The sequence below is a fragment of the Cottoperca gobio genome, chromosome 19 (genome assembly GCF_900634415.1).
Source record: "Cottoperca gobio chromosome 19, fCotGob3.1, whole genome shotgun sequence".
Lineage (NCBI taxonomy): Eukaryota > Metazoa > Chordata > Actinopteri > Perciformes > Bovichtidae > Cottoperca > Cottoperca gobio.
The window spans coordinates 16,172,871-16,191,689 of record NC_041373.1 but is presented as its reverse complement, the minus strand read 5'-3'; the positions used below and the strand labels follow the sequence as shown (position 1 = coordinate 16,191,689).

The following is an 18,819-nucleotide window of genomic DNA, read 5'->3' as shown; positions in this document are numbered from 1 at the left end:
ATATGCACTAAAATTCAGACAGTTATCTTCATATATAGATTTTGACTTCGCTGTCTGAAACCACGTGAATAACAATATTTTTCCGTTAAGAAGGGTGTGGCACAGGGAAGTACAATCAGTTCTCTTTGAAACAAAGACCAATCAGTGCTAAACTTCCTGTATCAAGTATAATCCAGAGATGTTTCCCCTCCTGAACTGTTTATGGTTCAGGAGGTTCATTCATGAGACCAAACAAGTCAACAATGCGTCCTCCTTATCAGCGCCATCAGTCTTCTCTTGTCTTTGCTCATTTCCTCATCTTATGACTGTCTCTCAAGCATTTCCTTATGATGTCTCCTCACCTCATGAACAGTGAAATACTTTTTTAGTGAACTGAAATACAGGAATTAGTAATATCATAATAACATTTTAGAAAAAAAAACCAGTGATTGCATCATGTTTGAATCAAGGCCGTCTCACACCACGAATGCCCTGGTGCTCGCATATCTGCCGCCCCTGTGCTTGTGGCCGATGCTGGATGCCTTCCTACTCGCGCTGCTCCTCACTGATCCTCCCTTCAACCTCACGCTGCCGAGCACGCTCTCTGACACTGTCCTTCCTCTTGGTTCCTGCTCTGCCTCCGCCTCCTCTTTCTTGATGTTGTCGAGGTTCTGGCAGACGTAGGTGGGCTCCGCTTTGAAGGGCTGCTGGCTTGGGCAGCAGAACCACTTTATGGAGCCGTAGAAAAGCTCTGCACCGCTGGAAATCGCGGACACCACCCCTACGATGAAGTAGAAGCAGAGGAAGACGGTCTTCTCTGAAGGGCGGGAGGTGAAGCAGTCCACCGTGTAGGGGCACGGAAAGCGTTTACAGGGGAACTGGGCCTCCACCTTGAAGCCGTACAGCATCCACTGGCCCACTAGAAAGCCAATTTCTGCCAATATGCGGAAGGCCACGTTGATCATGTAAAGCCTCCTTAATCTGAGGTCATCTCTGTAGTCGTGGCTGCTCATTTGGCCGGTCCTCTTGTTGTGGTGATGCATGACATACATGAGGAAAACCAGAGAAGGTGTGGCGATGAGTACGATGTGAAACACCCAGAATCTGTACTGGGAGATGGGGAAAGCCTCGTCGTAGCAGACCTGTTTGCAGCCCGGCTGGAGGGTGTTGCAGGCAAACTCCTCTTGCTCATCGTCAAACAGGTCACTGGCTACAGTTCCCAGGATCAGGATCCTAAAGACAAGCATGAGTAAGAGCCAAAAACGACCAAGCATCGGCGAGTGGGCTTGGAGGTTGTCAAAGAGTCCACTGAGGAAACTCCATTCGCCCATGATGGCAGCGCTACGGCTTCTTGAAAGTCTGGGGATTTACGCGGCCGTCCGTCTCAGAACAAATGCAGTCTCTGGTTAAAAAAATAAACAAATTTGCATCATTTTATCTCCAATTCATGACTCATAGTGAGAGTAAACAGACCACTCTGCTGGTCAAAGGTTGGTAGAGGGTTTACGCACCTAAAGTGATGAGAGGGTTATCGTTCATGACCTGAAAGCAAAAATGAAACGTGATTATGTCGCCTGCAATAAGTGCAATTTAAGCACACTCAAGGAATAAAACATGGCCTGTATTAAACCTTCTACATCTTTCCTTTATATTTGATTTAACACATGATCTTAAAGAGACTGTAAGAAAGCTGAACCCCACCATGGGACATCCAGTATATCAAGTACTGATACTTACTCTCCCCACATTTGAACTTTACTCGGAGACAGTTATGAATCAAGCCTCGGCTACAGTGCAAGCTGCTACTTGTGGAAGTACTCTGGCTGGTTGAGGCGCTTGCCGGTCTTAAACTTTCCTCAGAAACAGCATTTGCAAATGGCAGCAAGATGACACAACAGGTTGAGCCTAAAGGGATTTTGTTTACCTCATGCATACCTCGTTTGTCTTCTCCCACTCGGATATGTCCTCAGAACAAGCAGGGGATTTGAAGCAAATACAAAAATAGTGTCCAAACTCATGTGAACACAAGCCGATAGTCCTCTCGCTCTTTTCCCTGAATGGCATGTGATCGAGGTTTGCCAGGACTAATAATTGAGAGGGCGGCAACAGTTTAGGAAATTCCTGCTACGTCCTAATCTGTACCCATCAAGGGTCCCAGACAGAAGTGATGTTTACCCAAGAAAGGCGAAGGCCTGATGAGTATTTCAAAGAGCTTCCTAAATGGCAGGAAGGACCCTATAACAAGTTTCCCCAGACACAATGGGCAACATGCAGCCTCAGATTAATTGCAAATGCAGTGTGCTTCATAATACACCTGCACACTTAGCGGTTTGAAGTCTAAGATGTTCTTTTACACGAGCAATAAAGTGATTGGTTATATGACTTTACATTGGTTCATCAATGTAAAGGAAAATTCTTTATCTTACAACTACCACTAACTAATCTAACTTAAGCCATAAAGATCTAATTCATGTGCACTCTTGATATGTTACTTACCCATCCAAATATCCCAACGACCTGATCCTCATTACTTCACATCACATCTACCACATGTGCGGCTGACACTCCTCCCCTACACACATCTGACTACTGAGAACCTGACACTCCTCCCCTACACACATCTGACTAATGAGAACTTGACACTCCTCCCCTACACACATCTGACTAATGAGAACTTGACACTCCTCCTCCCTACACATCTGACTACTGAGAACTTGACACTCCTCCTCCCGACACATCTGACTACTGAGACTGACACTCCCTCCCCTACACATCTGACTAATGAGAACTTGACACTCCTCCCCTACACATCTGACTACTGAGAACCTGACCCTCCTCCCCTACACACATCTGACTACTGAGAACCTGACACTCCTCCCCTACACACATCTGACTAATGAGAACTGACACTCCTCCCCTACAACATCTGACTAATGAGAACCTGACACTCCTCCCCCTACACATCTGACTAATGAGAACCTGACACTCCTCCCCTAACACATCTGACTAATGAGAAACTGACACTCCTCCCCTACCACATCTGACTAATGAGAACCTGACCCTCCTCCCCTACACATCTGACTAATGAGAACCTGACCTCCTCCCCTACACATCTGACTAATGAGAACCTGACACTCCTCCCCTACACATCTGACTAATGAGAACCTGACCCTCCTCCCCTACACACATCTGACTAATGAGAACCTGACCCTCCTCCCCTACACACATATCTGACTAATGAGAACCTGACACTCCTCCCCTACACACCTGACTTGTACAGACCGATGACACGTCTGTTCGCCCTAAAGCAAGTAACAGTTCCAAGAGTAATCAGTTCAAACTACTTTATTTTTCTAACTATAAAACGAACAGCCATTAAAATATTTACAGAAGACAAAACACAAACACGGTCATGACAAAAGGACATTTCAAGACTAAGTAACATGTTTCACGAAGTCCAAGCACCAGACATTTCTTTTACTGCTGCTTTGACAGGATGAGAAACTTTTTAAAAACTTTTTGCTACAAGGAATGAGATCAAATGTTTTAGGAGCATGAACGCAACCATCCTTCAAGCGATAAAAACAAAGACATATTATTACAAGGAACCAACTGTTTAACTTAGTAAAAACCTGTCTTTAATACAAAATCTAAAACTGACACTTTAAAAGGTGTTTAAAGCTCTTCGTCCGAGTCGCTTTCCAAGATGTAGTTTATAGCTTTGCGGGCACGAGCGGGCTTGTCCCGCGCTGCTACAGGAGCGGCTCCCTCCTGGTCTGAACACTGGAAGCTGTCGTCCTCGTCCCACTTCTTGGATTTCTGCAAAAACAATAATTCAGCTATAAAATGTCTTCATACCGAAATAAATGAATAAATATATGAACGCGAGTCCTCAAGGTCAATTAACCCCTAAAGTGCTTTTGAAGTCCAGAGTAGAAACTGACCTTGCTGGCAGTGGTTTTGGCTTTGAGGCGAGACATGAGGTCGCCCGAGCTGCTGTCAGAGTCGTCATTCACCACCTGTTTCCGTTTGAGAGCGGGTTTCGCCTTTAAAAGTGGAGCCGAGTCTTCGCTCTCTGAGTCACTGGAGTCTAACTGAAAGACCTTCTTGCCAGCGGTTTTGGACACGGGTTTAGCTTTAGTGAGAGAGTCCAGGATGGAGGGACGATTCACATCTAGGAGAAGATCACAGGATTTGCAGATGAGAGAAAAATGCATGTTACAATTTAACTTATCGGTTTCATTTGAGGAGAAAGACCAGACTGAGCTGTCCATCATTAGGACAATCAGGTCTAACTACCTGGAGACTTCTTCTTGGACGCGGCGGGCTTCCTGGCAGCAGCTGTTTTCTTGGGTGCAGCCTCTTTGGTTTTACGTTGAACTGGAGGCTTAAGAGCTTTAAGAGCCGGCATCGCATCGTCAAACTGAGCTGCAAAGTACCACAAAGAGCAAATAAGTAAAACTCCAACCCGTGGCCCAACATCTCCCACTCGTAACACAGGGGGGGGGGGGGGTCCCATTCAAATACTTACAGCTTCGACTTGGGTTTAGCTTGTGTAACGGACGCTTTGCTCTTTGCCGTTTTCTTCCTGCATAGAAAAGACAAACTTAGATTTAAGGTAAATAACTTGATGTGGGAGAAGCTTCAAACATCAAGTTTGTTGTTTCATACTCACGCAGGTTCTGGAGCTGGGCTAGGCGAGGCTGGAAAGTCCTCGCCGCTGTCAGACGCGGGCTCTGGGTCAAAGCTGGTATCGTCATCATCGCTGATAACGGCTTTCCGTTTGGGAGCATCCTTCTTACACTCGTCATCAAATTCATTTTCACTGTCGGACACGCTGTACTTCACCGCAGCTAAACAAACAGGCAACAGAACGGTTTCATTTAGCAACGCTGCCGTGTGTCCTCGAGCTAATTCGCCGCAGGAAATGTATTGCATCAGTGTTTCTGATTTACAATCCCAAACAGAGTGAATACATCTCGTCTGGGCTATTTAGAATAGTGATGTGCCGAGTATTGAAAGTGGTCATGTAGCACATTCACCTTTAGATGCGCGTCCGATCTTTTCCCTCGGGGCGACCGCCTCCTTCCGTCTCCATTTCAATGTCGGACAGATTGTCCAACTCGTTCTCCGACTCCTCGTCAGACCACGGATTCTTCTTGGAAACCGGCTTGAACTGAAGAGTGCTTTGCTTGCCGCTCTTTGACGCTGCAGAAAAGCGTTTCTTTTAATCATCTTTCACAAAAAAATGCAACGCAGTAAGACCGATTGTGGGCAGATATAATAAACACCGTCACGGCGCCTCATGTTTCACATCATCTCACGGTTGGTCACTGTAACATTTCTAGCCCGGTCTCACCTTTTTCCTTTGGCTGAGTTTTGGTTTTCTTGCTCAGTCGTGCAGCCAAACCGACATTCTCACTTGGCTCTGCGTTTTCTGCATCATCTTCAAACTCCATCTTCAGCACTACATTTTCACTCTGAGGGAGGTCACGCTAAATGTTATGTTCACGTTCAACATGTTCCAAGACTTACAACACACGACAGTTGGGATAACTGAGGAACTACAAACCCAATAAAGTATGAATAATACAAACTTAAAGACACACTTGTCTCGTGTGATGGATTTTAAAGTTGTAAAGACATACCTTGATTTTTTTGCCCCTCTTTCCTTCTCCTTTCCTAAGTTCAGCCTTCCTGTTGGCGTCGGCTTTCATGGTGCTGGTAATGCGCGGCACAATGCGGACGACCCTGCGGCGTCGGCATCGTCTCCTGCTTCACCTTCACCACCTTCGCTCGTCCAGCCCCCTTTTTAACAATGGGCATATCGGCAGTATCCTTTTCCTGTTTCTCAATTCTCTGAGCACGAGGAGGAACAAGATCGGAAGGTTATTCGGGTGAAACAAGAGTTATAAACACGTGTAGACGGATAAAGAGCTAGTACCTCCAGCTCCTCGCAGAACGCAGCGAGGTCCTCCTTCCACAGGTCTGCTGGGATCCTCTTCTTCAGGGTGTTCAGCTCAGTCATCTACAAAAACAGTTGGCTCCAAAATTAACTAAGTTCACGCGATATAGATGAATTAGATGACCTTAACGTGCAGCACAGCTGAACATCTAACCTTGGCATCCCTCTGTTTGCACAGCTCATCTTTCTTCTCTTTGGTCAAATACCACATGGGCATGCTGAGCAGGTAGTTGTAGTCGGGCCCGCTGGTGTCCTCCTCCGTTCCTTCGTCCTCCTCTTCCTCCTGAATCTCCACATTCTGAGGTCATGAATAGCATAATGTTATTGGCTCCAGTGGAGGCTGATAATAATGGAGCCTCATTCACGTTGCAGTCGGAGTGTCCTACCTTCTCTTGAGCCTGTTTCCAAGCCTTGACGGGGTCGGAGTCGTAGCCCATCTCCTGCAGCATGCGAATCAGTTCCTTCTTTGGCTTGTTCTCTACAAGCAGACGAACAGCGTTAATACTTTTGATCGAGGACAATGGAATGTGTTCAAAGTGTACGCTTTAAACAAAAGATTGTGACAAGCTACTAACCGATGACCAAGGTGCCCTCGATCTTCTCCAGGATGAAGCGCGCCTGGTTGGTGAGTTTAGCGCTCTCTGCCCCCAGCATGCCGACCAACCAATCCTTTCTCAGAACGTAATACTTCATCCTCAACTCAAAGAACTCCTTGAGCATATCCTGCACCGACTCGTACTTCTTCAGGCTGCCCATGGGGTCGAACAGAACCTGAAATAAATACATTGGACGTTTTGGAAACAGGTTAAGCTATTTCAGAAATGAGATTTTATCGTAAAAGGTACAAGAAAGACTGTCGGCGAAACGTTAGACGTGTGCACGCGTGTGGTGTTAGTTACCATGGAGTTGCAGGTGAGGGTGTTCTGAAGCTTGAAGACTTTGTGGAGGCCGGCAGCCTCCGCCTCACTCAGCTTCTCTGGTGTCATCTTGACCACGAAGCGCACGGTGGTGTCGGTGTGGTATTCCTTGTAGTCTGTGATCAGAGGAGGGATCTTCTCCGTGCCATTCATCATCGCCTCCAGCACGTTCTCCTTGTAGGTCTAGCACATACGGAATAGCATGAGATGACATAAAAGGTCTCAAAACTTCTTTAGAGGCATCAATACACCCGATGGAACATCCAGAACACATCCCAGAAGCTTTGGCGACTAACCTGCGTCCAGGTTTTGATCGGCAGTTCAGAGATCTCAATGGTGGTGGAATCAATGATGGCCACCTCTCCACTGATGATGTACTGGTTGTCCACCACGTGTTCAATTGTGCCTTTGAAGCCTTTGTAGTTTGGAAGCTACGGGAGAAAAAGAAGAGGCACCCTTATCATCTGAGGTGTGCACGAGATGGCAATCTCAGAAAGCAACAAACAGCACGTCCGTGCGCACCATGGGCAGAGGCTCGTCTCCATCGAGCATACGGTGGATGTTGCTGACGATCTCTCGTATGTCGTAGTTGGGGATCTTGCTGGCCCAGCCGGTGCCGATCCCCTCGGAGCCGTTCACCAGCACAGTGGGGATGATGGGCATGTACCACTCGGGCTCTACGCGCTGGTTGTCATCCACGTTGTACTTGAGCAGGTTGTCGTCCACAAGGGGGAAAACGAGGCGAGCCAGAGGGCTGAAAGTTGGGACATTTGTTTTATTACATTATATTAGATTCAATGCAGAACAAGTGATGAACTGGATAAGTAACACAAATAGTGAATACAAGTTAAAGTGTTTATTAATCATACACACTCAACAGGGTTCTTTTTAGACAAATTCAGTGTTTCTTCTCCGTGACGCCATAGTTCGATTAGCTCTTCGGTTGTTTTAACTGCGTACTTTTCTAATACAGGGCTGCTGACCTGAGCATGGTGAAGATGTATCGAGGGCTGGCCGAGTCCTTGCCACCGTGCAGCCTGGTTCCAAACTGACCCAGAGGCTGCAACATGTTCAAATTGTTGCTTCCCACAAAGTTCTGGGCCAAACCAACAATGGTCATCATCAGAGAGACCTGAAAAATAAACAGCGGTGAAATAAATAAGCAGTAATAACAAAACACTCTAAGCACGGCTCACCAGGAGGAATCATTCATTTAATCAGAAACTTCATGAATCTAGCTCAGGTTCCAACAGGCTAACCTTCAGCTTTGTAAACGTATGTGGGGACATTAACTATCAAAGTGTCGTCTCACCTCTCCGTGGTGGTAGGCTGACATCTCAGCCACAGAGCCGGCCAACTGGGCCACCTTCACCTCCCGCTTGTCGTTCCTCTTGAAGCAACTGAACAGCACCTTCCTCTGGCCTGGTTTCAGACCTGACAAATACAGACGCACATTAAAACACCGTCACACCTCACTAACACTTTCCTTTAGATTTATAAATGTGCTCTTGGTGATCATAATAGTGCCACACACCGTCCACCAGGCAGGGGAGTGAGCGCTCGTTGTCAGAGTTGGAGAAGAGCACCAGCTCCTTGTTGACAAAGTCGTTGTACGAGAGGGACTTGGTGGACTGACCGTACAGGAAGTCCTGTGAAGAGACGGTAAAAAGATTGAAGACATGCGACAGAAAACAGCAATAAATGACATAAAGTTGACAAACTGTTGGGACGTTACCTCCGGCAGGTTGTGAGCTCGGCGCTGCCGCCTGTCGACCATGAAGTTGGTCAGCCACTCTTTCCGCTCTTCCACTTTCTTCTTGCTAAAGGCCTGGGCAAAACACAACAAAGCTTAAGATTCAGATAACAACACTCCAACTGCTAAGTCTATCCTAGCCGGGAAGCACATGTAATGGGTTCACAAATGCACGCCAGGGGCTATAGTTTAAATTAAATGTGATGTGGTCCTCTCCAGGGTGTACTACGAGTAACGTCTTACGAGGGTGATCGCTTCGTCGTCTTGAGGTCCGGCGTACTTGAATGGGATACGGTGTTTCTGCATATCAGAGAAGTACTCCTTGGCTTCCTGCGATGTGCTGGTTCCCAAACCTGGATGGACAAAAGCCAAAACAAAAGGTTAGCTAGAGCATTATAACCACAAGCGTTAGCGAGGTATAAGGGCTGCTTACTTTTATTTTTCTACTACCACACAGGGGTTTTGTAACAAACCTTTGTAGTATTTTATTTTCCAAGATTTGGTGTTGGTCTGTTTCTCCTTCCACGCATTGAATTCAGGGATGCTGTAGAACGACAGCTGGGCTTTTCTTGTTAGTTGCCTAAAGAGACGCAAGGGTAATACAAGGATAGAATATTATCAAGGAGGATTCAGGTAGATTGTATTCATAGTAGAACAAGTTCTGTGGTCTTGACACCAGATGGCGGTGTTGTAGCAAATTCAGGGGACCTCTCTCAGGATACAAATCTTTGTTTCACCCGTTATTCTTTATCCCAAAATCATTCAGCTACTTTCTATAATAACTAAAATAACGTGTCAACCGTTATCTGAATAACCTGTGGTGTCAGTGTGAGACTGTGTACCTTGATGATGGGGGTGATGAACTCTTCCAGGAAGTTGTGGCGCAGCAAAGACGGCCAGTTATGGTGGATGAAGTTGATGACAAGGCCCTTAATGTGGGAGCCATCTTGATCCTGTCACGATCAAAGAGTCTCGTCATATTAGTAGTAAAATAAGTTTAAAATGATGCATACACCATAAAGCAAAGTAAGATGGACAAGATGAGATAAAAGTTAAACTGCCGACTCACCTGATCTGTCATGATCATGATCTTGCCATACCGCAGACTCTTGAGGGATTCTGGGTCGCTGTAGTTCTTCTTGTACTGAAGGCCGAGGATCTTAATGATGCTGTTGATTTCAGAGTTATCCATGATCTGATGAGGAAACCATTTTTACCCTCAGCTGTTTGTTGAACTACATTACAGACAGCTGTTAATGCATCTGTCCAATATATAAGACATAAGACATATACATTAGACTAACCCTAACCTAAAACCATGCAGCTAATATGTAATGAGCAAAATGCCTATGGGCCTCACCTGTTTGAGTGTGGCCTCCCGGACGTTGAGCATTTTTCCTCTGAGAGGGAAGACGCCATAGCGATCCCTACCGACCACTCCCAGCCCGGACACAGCGAGTGTCTTGGCCGAGTCTCCCTCAGTGAGGATCAGTGTGCAGCCGATGGAGTTCTTCCCACCTGCCAGAGAACAACAGAGGTTACTGCAGGAGGATAGCAGCTCAATTGTAGGGCTGTACCGAATAGTTTGCACCTGTATTAACAGGGCCGTCTAGCATTAATATAACAGCACCATACATTACATTTATATAACCACAATAACAAAGAAAGTCATAAAATAAAATAAAACATCTAGACTTCGCCGTATAAAATACCTGCATCGTTGGCGTCGTCCAGTTTAGGCACCCCTTTGATTTTTGTGTGTTTAACACTTGAGCATTTCTTGTTGAGCTGGGTCTGAGCCTTGAACTTCACCCAGTTCATGATGCTTTCCACAATCCCACAGGTAGTGGCCTGCAGAGAACAGGACATTAAGAGGAGTTGGTGACATTGGAAGGATCACACTTCTCTTGTAACGTCAGTGGTTCTTCATTGTCACCTGTTTGATGAACTTGTCACTGAAAGAACACGTGGACCCGAAGCTCTTCTGCTGCAGCGTCATGTTCTCTTTGGTCTGAGAGTCAAAGGTGGGGTTCTCAACCAGGCAATTGATGAACAGCCACAGGTGATTCTTCACCTGGAGGGAGAGGGAGTGGAGCAGAGGATATTTGGAATTTTGTTCTTCTATTATTATTATTATTATTATTATTATTATTATTATTATTATTATCATCACACCATTTCAGCTTTATATAAAATGACCTTACCTGGAAGGGCTTGACGGCCACCCCGGCTTTATTCTTCTTCTTCACCACTTCAATGAGCTTGGCAACCACCTGGTCAGCCACATAGTCAACGTGCCTCCCTCCCTGAGGTCCAGAGGACAAACACAAGATCCCATTTACAGAATAAATGACATAAGTCTTAATCATAGTGACAGAAAGTAACTGGGAGAGCAGCCAAACTTGTACTTAAGGAGCCTGGTGTACGAGTTCAGTCAGCCTGAAAATGCTTAATAGCTGCTCTACGATGTAAATTTAAACAGGGCTGTCGAATTAAGATTAAATTAAATGTGTGCTCGGTATTCCAACAGACTACCAGTGATGTTAATAGGTTTTCAATGTAGTAAGTCCGGGGACCCACAGGCGGTCAATTTGAGTAGGTCCCTGATGAAAATGTGTGTTTTTTTTTTGACAAATTGTAGTTTGGTATTGAGGTCACAACCCACACTCAGTTAGATACACATGTAAATACATAAACAACAAAAGCTCCAACACACTGAGACATTACCTTGGTTGTGGCAATACTGTTGGCAAAGCTGACTTGCTGGAAACCTTTCTCGCTCATGGTGAGGCAGACCTCCCAGCGATCGTTGACGATCTCGTGGATCACGTTGAGGGCGTTACCGACATCGTCCACCCTGTCCTTCACATACATGTCCACGTAGCTACGGAAACCTGTAAGCTGGAGTACAAGAGCCGCCTTAGTTACATTTTCAAAACACTTTCTCAGCTGAAGGATGTTAGCCTGAACCTTTAATCAGAGTCAACATTTTTAAATTAAGTTTGTGAAAGCTGTCTTGATATTTGTTGATAATGTTTGAAGTGAAATCTGAATCTAATTAAAGATATTTTGAAAAGCCAGTTAAACCCATTTCTAAATAGTGAAACAGAATGACAGAATGTACACTTTTTGTTATGAATGGAGCGTCAAACTATTCTGTAAAGCCTGAACCAGCATGGTAACTTACCGGTATCCTCTTGCTATTGAAGAACACACGGACACCCTTGGAGGCTCCAGCGATGTCATAAGCTCTCCTGGTCATCAGAGCCACTGTGTCTTTGTCCAGGGTAGTCATTTTAAACTTGGCTAGGTCTGGCCTGAAGGAGATGCAAGTGTATTCCTCTCCATCAAAAGGTTTGATGTTAGAATCCCCTGTCCTGCCCATGTTGTCATACCAAGTCTGTGGAAAACATTGACATACTGTGAAATTACACTTTTCCTATACAAGTCACAATGATTACAATACAGCAAATGTGGTCAGCATGCCCCCCTACCTGCTTGAAGGTCTTCTTTGACGCTTTACAGGACGTCTCTACAGTAAACTTTGTGCTGAAGATGTTGCACAGCTTAGCACCGTAACCGTTGCGTCCACCTAAAGAACACGTATTGGTATGAAGATGTGGGTTAGGATACTTGAGAGGCAACCGTCTACTGATTAAACACCAAACAAGACTGTAGCTTGTTTATAAGCTTTAAATTACATTTCTTATGTTCATAGTTTGTTATAATGAAATATCTATTATTTTTTTTTAAAACAAGGGATGTGTAACTATGTAATTATTTATAAAAAAAACAATTAATTATAAATACATCATTATTATATAAATACACTTATCAATATATTGTCGTGCACTGCAATAAAAATAAATAAACCTTCTGAATTCCACTATCAGTCTCACCGGTGACTTTCTTCTCGTCGTCATTATAGTTGCTGGAGGTGAGGAGCTGTCCGAAGATGAGAGCAGGCACATAGACCTTCTCCACCTTGTGCTCCACCACAGGAATACCCTTCCCATTATTCCACACACTGATGGTGTTGTTCTCACTAAATAGGAAAAACATACACACACATTTCATCATGAGCTTCTATGATACCAAGGAAAGCAGTTGAGCTGGATATGAGCTGGGGCCGTGCAATATTATATATTACTCACACATCGATGTTGATCTTGATGCAGGACATGCTCTTGTCCCTCTGCTTATTGTCAGCTGCATTAACTGTAGAAAGATTTTTTTTTTTAAAGAACATGCTTACAATAGCCCTCTCAATTTTATTTACATAGTAAACCATCTAAAATTCTCACCAAGGATCTCATCAAAAATCTTGTAAAGTCCAGGCACAAACGTCACATCACGGCAGTTCAGTCCTTCCACCTCATCATACACCCACATTTGCTAAGGAAGGAAGTCAAATAGTCACTACAAAAGATCATGCATACGTTTGAATGATGTGAAACATGAATGCTTTCCCCCAGAGAGAGGGTGGACTAAAAAATAGTCCACTCTCACATCAGCTCCTGTGACATTACCCAAGGACGTAAATCAATAAAAGGTTTATTCAGAGATTCCATCAATTTCAAACTCTTACTTGGGTGACAGGCTCCACAGAACCGATGTACGAGTCTGGTCGGAGCAAAATATGCTCCAACTGTGTCTTCTTCTGATAGATCCTCTCCACTGACATCCGTTTAGGATCTTTCTTTCGCCTTTTCCACCGGCTTGTTGTCAAAGAAGGTCTGCTGCAAATGACACAGGTTTATCTTTTATGTGAACTTTCTTGCATTGCAGTCAATACTGCAGGAGTTCTTTGTGTTACAAGTGACCTCCATACAATGAACAACATCTGTATTGACACGTGAACAAACAAACAAAGGTTCAAATCTGTTTACTAAACAAAGTTACTAGGAAGTGAGTGAGTGTTGATTTGGAGGGAAGGCAGATGTTGAGACTGGGGTTTACTTGTTGCAGATTATTTATTATTTATTAACGGTACATAACAAATGCCAACTGCTAAATTAAAGTTAAACTTTGATCTCCAATCAATACAACATTAGTATTGCGTGTGCAGCGCCTGCTGTGATAAAGGTAACATTATTTATAGGTACAGGAAGCGATGCAATGTAACGTTAGCGTTAACATTAGCCAACTAACCAGATGGATAATGTTTTGGTCTACATCACATTTGATGTCGTGTTATGCGTTTTGGAGGAGAGTTATAAAGTAACTGATAAGGGCACATCGAAACATTGTTCGTTACTTGACCAGTGCGATAACAATAATTACGTTCAAGTTGTTACTACTAAACAATGTTAGCTAGCTTACTTTAACCGTTGCTAAGAAGGTTAGCTGCCGTTAACAATAACGTTAGCTTAGCTGTTAGCTAGTTTCACATTAAATTAGCTAGCAGCAAATATCGAAGTTTTAATAAAGTTACCTGCAGTGGTTGCGCCATTCTTGCTATATTTACTGCTAAATCCTGGAGCTTGAAATAACTTTTAACTACGTTTATAACTAGCTAACCAACTCCCACCCGACTCCTGCCTGGCTTCAGAACCAAATGAATCAAGAAAACCAGTTTGAAAATTGGAGGAAAACTCTCCCGCCAGATACATTGGCCAATCAAACGGAGGGCCGTCTGCTGTTGCTCCAATGAGAAAGTCAAGATCCTCTTTTTTAACAAAACAACCAATCATCGCCAACCAAAGAGACATGAGCCCGCCTACGTTGTGTCTCACGGCCAATCAGCTTCTCAGGATATAAAATAATAGAATAGAATACGTGCTGAAAACAAATCTGCAGAGCAAACCCTTATTTTGTTATTGTTCTTTATAAAAACTGTCCATACTGACTTGACAATAACTTGTCGATGTAGAAATTAACATTGTGTAAACCTGTGATCATTAATTGAATGACTGGTTGAGGGATTATAGCCTATGTATCATTGTTCACCCCCACATGTTTATGATTTAACTACAATAAATACACCAACACTGACAAGGTGAGCTGAAACAATATTGTTGGTCTACCAATAGTAAATATCTTACAGAAAATATCAAGACAAATCTTTTACCAATAACAGCCACTATTATTCCATGCATATGTCTATATACATGCACATATTTTATTTATAGAGTGGTCACTTAGTATGTGAACAGTGATATGTTTTTTTTTTAATTGTTTTGGCTGTAGGAATACTGCAGCACGCTGAAAATAGACCATGATATTAGAGTGCCGTCTTTGAACTTTAAAGGTGTCCATTGAACATTATTGGGTGAGCAGTGTCAGAATCATAGCCCATTTACCCTCGGGGGGTATGTGTAAAAAGGGCTGAAATTTCCACACACTTCACTGGATATTGATTTAAACACCATTAAACCCGAAAGTCAGCACTACAGCCTCATACGCATTGTTTCATCTGTGTGCACTGTATGAATTGTACATACGCAGTGTGTAGCCACTAAAAATGTAAATCCAATGGAAAAACAGACCTTTTTTGTCTTTCAGAACTTCAAATTTGATATTAATGAGCACACACTTCTCAAGCTTTAGACCATATTCTGGGTGAAACAAATTCAGATGCCTCATCAAATTATTGAATAAATTGTGCCTCTAATATTCATGTATTCTGCTCCATGATAAAAAATTATGTATGGCTAACTTATTTTATTACCAACATATAGGCCTGTCTTTATTGATGTCATATCAAACAAGCTGTATTGCACTTTTAAACGCTAACCCTTCACCATATTCTTTGAAGCCGAATATGCCAGCCGTATAATCCTACAGGATTTACAGAGAAACTGTGATATTCACAGCTGCATAATGACAGTCAGGATTCACAGAGCTAAGAGAAGCTGCGATATTCAACATCTGTGCACAATCCATCTTAGTTTCCATCTCGTCTTGAGGCTACACCTGCAAAGTCGGCAAATAATTTAACACCTCTCCGAAGAGTCAAGTGTTCATCAGCAAACGAGGTACTTGTATCCGCCAAAGTACAGCAGGTGACAGCTGATCCTCACACAGGAGCACTACATTTAGTACTAGAGATGTAAAATGTACAGAGGTGCAATAACAAGGGAATAGTAGGCTGCACATGTATCATTAGAAAAGTCAGATATCAGAAAGTCAACGGTAGTCATTCATACCAGTTACACAGCTAAAGGTACATTTTAAAATCCATCATATTGGCAACAGTGGATTGGATGGAAATGGGGAGTTTTGAATGCTCTTTTTATCGTCACATATGTACACAGCACATACGTTTAACCCATCCTAGTAGAGCACTTCTTGGTTCGTTCGGGGATTTGAACCTGCGACCCTCCAGTTCCCAAGACGAGTCAATACTGAGCCTACTGCTGCTCACCGCTGTCTGAAAAGGGGGAAAGCAGCGACCACATTTTCTCAGTATCGCCGAATGATAAAACCATCGTTTTATGTGTACCTTTTCGTCACTCGGGGTACGAACCGTTACTCTCTTTTCAAATGTACAAATGTGCAAAAATGTACTTGCAAAAAAGTGTTTTCTGGGAGTGCAGTGCAAGTGTTCAGTTTCAATTTTGCTTCATTTATCCATATTCTCTCCCCCTCATTTCCTCTATCTCTCTATTACACACGCACAAACTGTACATGATAGCTGCCTAAAAGCTATTTAGTGGTTAATGAATTTATCTCCCCAGAAGTGTGCCGTCGCAGTTTCATGATAGACTTCAACTGATGTGTTTTTTGCAGCGATGAATCATCCTGCAGAGCTTTCATTTGTGTCAGTTGATGCAAAGTAATCCAGAAGAGCAAGATCTAAGAAAGCATTATATAGAAAAGACAAGATTTTATTCAATACTAAGCAAACTTGGGCCATTACACTTCTAGTCCGGGAAGCTATCGGTGAATGAAAATGCAGTACCCTGATTTATCTAAGCGCTCTATCAAACTTATCTGTCTTCCTCTGCTATGTTGCCCACTCATCTGACCTTGGCATGATAATAATAGGGCTGAGGAGCTTGAGCTGTAGTCCAACGGATGTAGTGGAGTGTATGTACACAAATACACCCACAGCTGCACACATGAATGAAGGTGCAAACACACATTACAGTTTGATGTTTGCACTTCATCTTCAGCCGGTAAGATTGATCTCCTTTAAGAAATAAAAAAAGAATGAGCCGGCTGCCCTGGTCCCTTTTTTTCATACGTACAACACAAGAAATACTTGTACCTACAAAATATAATACTTAGATTCCTTTGTACCTGAAAAAGAGACAATTTAGGCCCCAATTGTACTTTATTTTCTGAAGAATTGTGAACAGGAGCAGTGTTGAGTCTTTTAGAAGATAAACTTCCATGTTACCAAAATAATATTCCATCACTTCATCAAAACTGTTATCAGAAGCAGAATATAAAGGGACAAAGCAATGGCAACAAAACAAAGAAGAGGTTTTTCTTAGAGGTGTTGGTACCATTGGACAGAGCCTAGCTAGCTATTCCCACCTGCTTTCAGTCTGTATGCTAAGCTAAGCTAACTGTCTCCTTCCTGTATTAATAATAATAATAATAATAATAATAATAATAATAATAATAATAATAATAATAAGCTTTATTTGTATAGCACCTTTCATACAAGTGCTTCACAGCAAAAACATAAAAATTAGTACAACATTATACAGAGTATTTACAGTACAATAATCACAATGTTGATGTAAATGTGAAATAGCATTAAAAATAGTATTAAAAATAGCATTAAAATAGCATAAAAAATAGTATTAAAATAGCATTAAAAATAGCATTAAAATAGTATTAAAAATAGCATTTAAAATAGCTTTAAAAATAGTATTAAAATAGCATTAAAATAGCTTTAAAAATAGTATTAAAATAGCATTAAAAATAGCATTAAAATAGTATTAAAATAGCATTAAAATAGCATTAAAATAGCATTAAAAATAGTATTAAAAATAGCATTAAAATAGCATTAAAAATAGTATTAAAAATAGCATTAAAATAGCATTAAAAATAGTATTAAAATAGCATTAAAAACAGTATTAAATAGCAGAATAAAAATGGTAAAAGTAGAAAAGGCTAATAGTTAAGAGATAAAATAGCAGTTTTAATAAAAGCATTTAAATTAGTTTAAAATGGCATGACTTCATATTTAACTGATTTAATAGATGTGAGAGGTATTGATTTTTTAAACTCTCAGCAAGAGAGTATAAGCATATTGAGCTATTCCTTTTAATTGTAAGATGGTACATTCAAGAAAATCTGACATATTAAATAGTTTGGCAATTTAATGTTATGTTAATGTAGAATAACTTCCATTCCATTCCAGAAGTAATGTAGTAAAGAGGAGGCTATGTTTCTTTTTTGGTCCGGTTTGCTACTTTCTTTGTTTGTCAGCAGAATAAGGGAGAAACGACGATGTTCATTAAAACCTGTTGGAAGGGTGAAGCATCGAGAAAGAACCCATTTTATTTAGGAGCAGATCCGGATCACTGCATTATTTTCAGTTACGGAAACAGCCCTTCTAGTTTAAAATATCTATCTTCAGAGTACATACTTTTAATGTCATTTAAGAGAATGCAGTTATATCTTTTTACCGTTTTGAAAGTACGACATTACTATTCTAACCTTGTAACACGCTCACACACAGACCTTCTCTTATCTAGTACTAGTGGGCTGTTTGGAACGGGGAATACTAAGCACTTGGCATCCAAAAATAGTCGCCCATCTGAAGTTGCTGAGAGACATTAGCAAAGTAGATGGACACCCGCGCTCTCAAGTACCACCTGCTTTCCTGTTTATTTATTGATGGCCCTGTGTTTTTCTGAGGCCAGATACAGCTTGACTATTGGAAGAAAGAAACTTGACGTGTCATAGATCTGGTGATAGCGGTCTAAAGGACTTGGCTGTTTGGTGCAGCTCGATGATGTCAGGATGGAGCTGCTTTACAGGTATTAGATTGAGAGGTGAACAACTGCTAGTTCCAGCTGAGCTCTTGAAAGACATGTCAGAGGTTGTTTGTGCTGCAGTTAACAAGTCTACAGTAATAAGGATGCATCTTGTGTCGTTATTTTGGCTCTCCAGCCCCCGGCAAAGATAAGATATATACGAGTGGACCATCAGCGCTCTCAAAAAAATACTCTCAAAAGTGGAAATGTTGAAAAATAGATCTATTTGAGACATTTGATTGTTGTTTTTGACATTCATGCACTTGA

The 18,819-nt window shown here is 42.4% G+C and overlaps 2 protein-coding genes across 3 annotated transcripts; both read right to left on the bottom strand.

Annotated features, from left to right (window-relative positions):
• Positions 1 to 455: 455 nt before the first annotated feature.
• Positions 456 to 2,597, bottom strand: LOC115024824 (gap junction delta-3 protein-like). 2 transcript variants are annotated; one of them, XM_029456681.1, is made up of 3 exons: positions 2,476 to 2,597; positions 1,491 to 1,521; positions 456 to 1,381 (listed from the first exon to the last, which is right to left on the bottom strand). In XM_029456681.1, the coding sequence occupies exon 3, from the start codon at positions 1,308 to 1,310 to the stop codon at positions 456 to 458; it is 855 nt and encodes a 284-aa protein (XP_029312541.1). In that variant the 5' UTR covers positions 1,311 to 1,381; positions 1,491 to 1,521; positions 2,476 to 2,597. The 2 variants fall into 2 exon arrangements, with proteins under 2 accessions (XP_029312541.1, XP_029312542.1); XM_029456682.1 differs by lacking the exon at positions 2,476 to 2,597 and adding an exon at positions 1,904 to 1,991.
• A 711-nt stretch (positions 2,598 to 3,308) lies between these two features.
• On the bottom strand, positions 3,309 to 14,066 carry top2a (DNA topoisomerase II alpha). The gene is given in 38 exon segments (XM_029456983.1): positions 3,309 to 3,798; positions 3,924 to 4,153; positions 4,279 to 4,402; positions 4,507 to 4,567; positions 4,655 to 4,832; positions 5,022 to 5,064; positions 5,066 to 5,187; positions 5,339 to 5,459; positions 5,628 to 5,723; positions 5,725 to 5,838; positions 5,924 to 6,007; positions 6,099 to 6,242; positions 6,331 to 6,422; positions 6,520 to 6,715; positions 6,844 to 7,044; positions 7,158 to 7,292; positions 7,384 to 7,615; positions 7,845 to 7,993; positions 8,174 to 8,295; positions 8,396 to 8,510; positions 8,597 to 8,689; positions 8,858 to 8,967; positions 9,088 to 9,177; positions 9,450 to 9,567; positions 9,684 to 9,809; positions 9,975 to 10,132; positions 10,327 to 10,465; positions 10,551 to 10,688; positions 10,819 to 10,920; positions 11,342 to 11,515; positions 11,802 to 12,014; positions 12,109 to 12,206; positions 12,514 to 12,659; positions 12,769 to 12,832; positions 12,919 to 13,009; positions 13,203 to 13,316; positions 13,318 to 13,350; positions 14,049 to 14,066. Coding segments are annotated over 38 exon segments (4,728 nt in total). The 3' UTR covers positions 3,309 to 3,654.
• Between the last annotated feature and the right edge of the window lie 4,753 nt (positions 14,067 to 18,819).

What these genes read in the sequence shown, in the direction of transcription:
- LOC115024824 (XM_029456681.1), bottom strand. Translation starts at nt 1,310, where the DNA reads ATGGGCGAATGGAGTTTCCTCAGTGGACTCTTTGACAACCTCCAAGCC.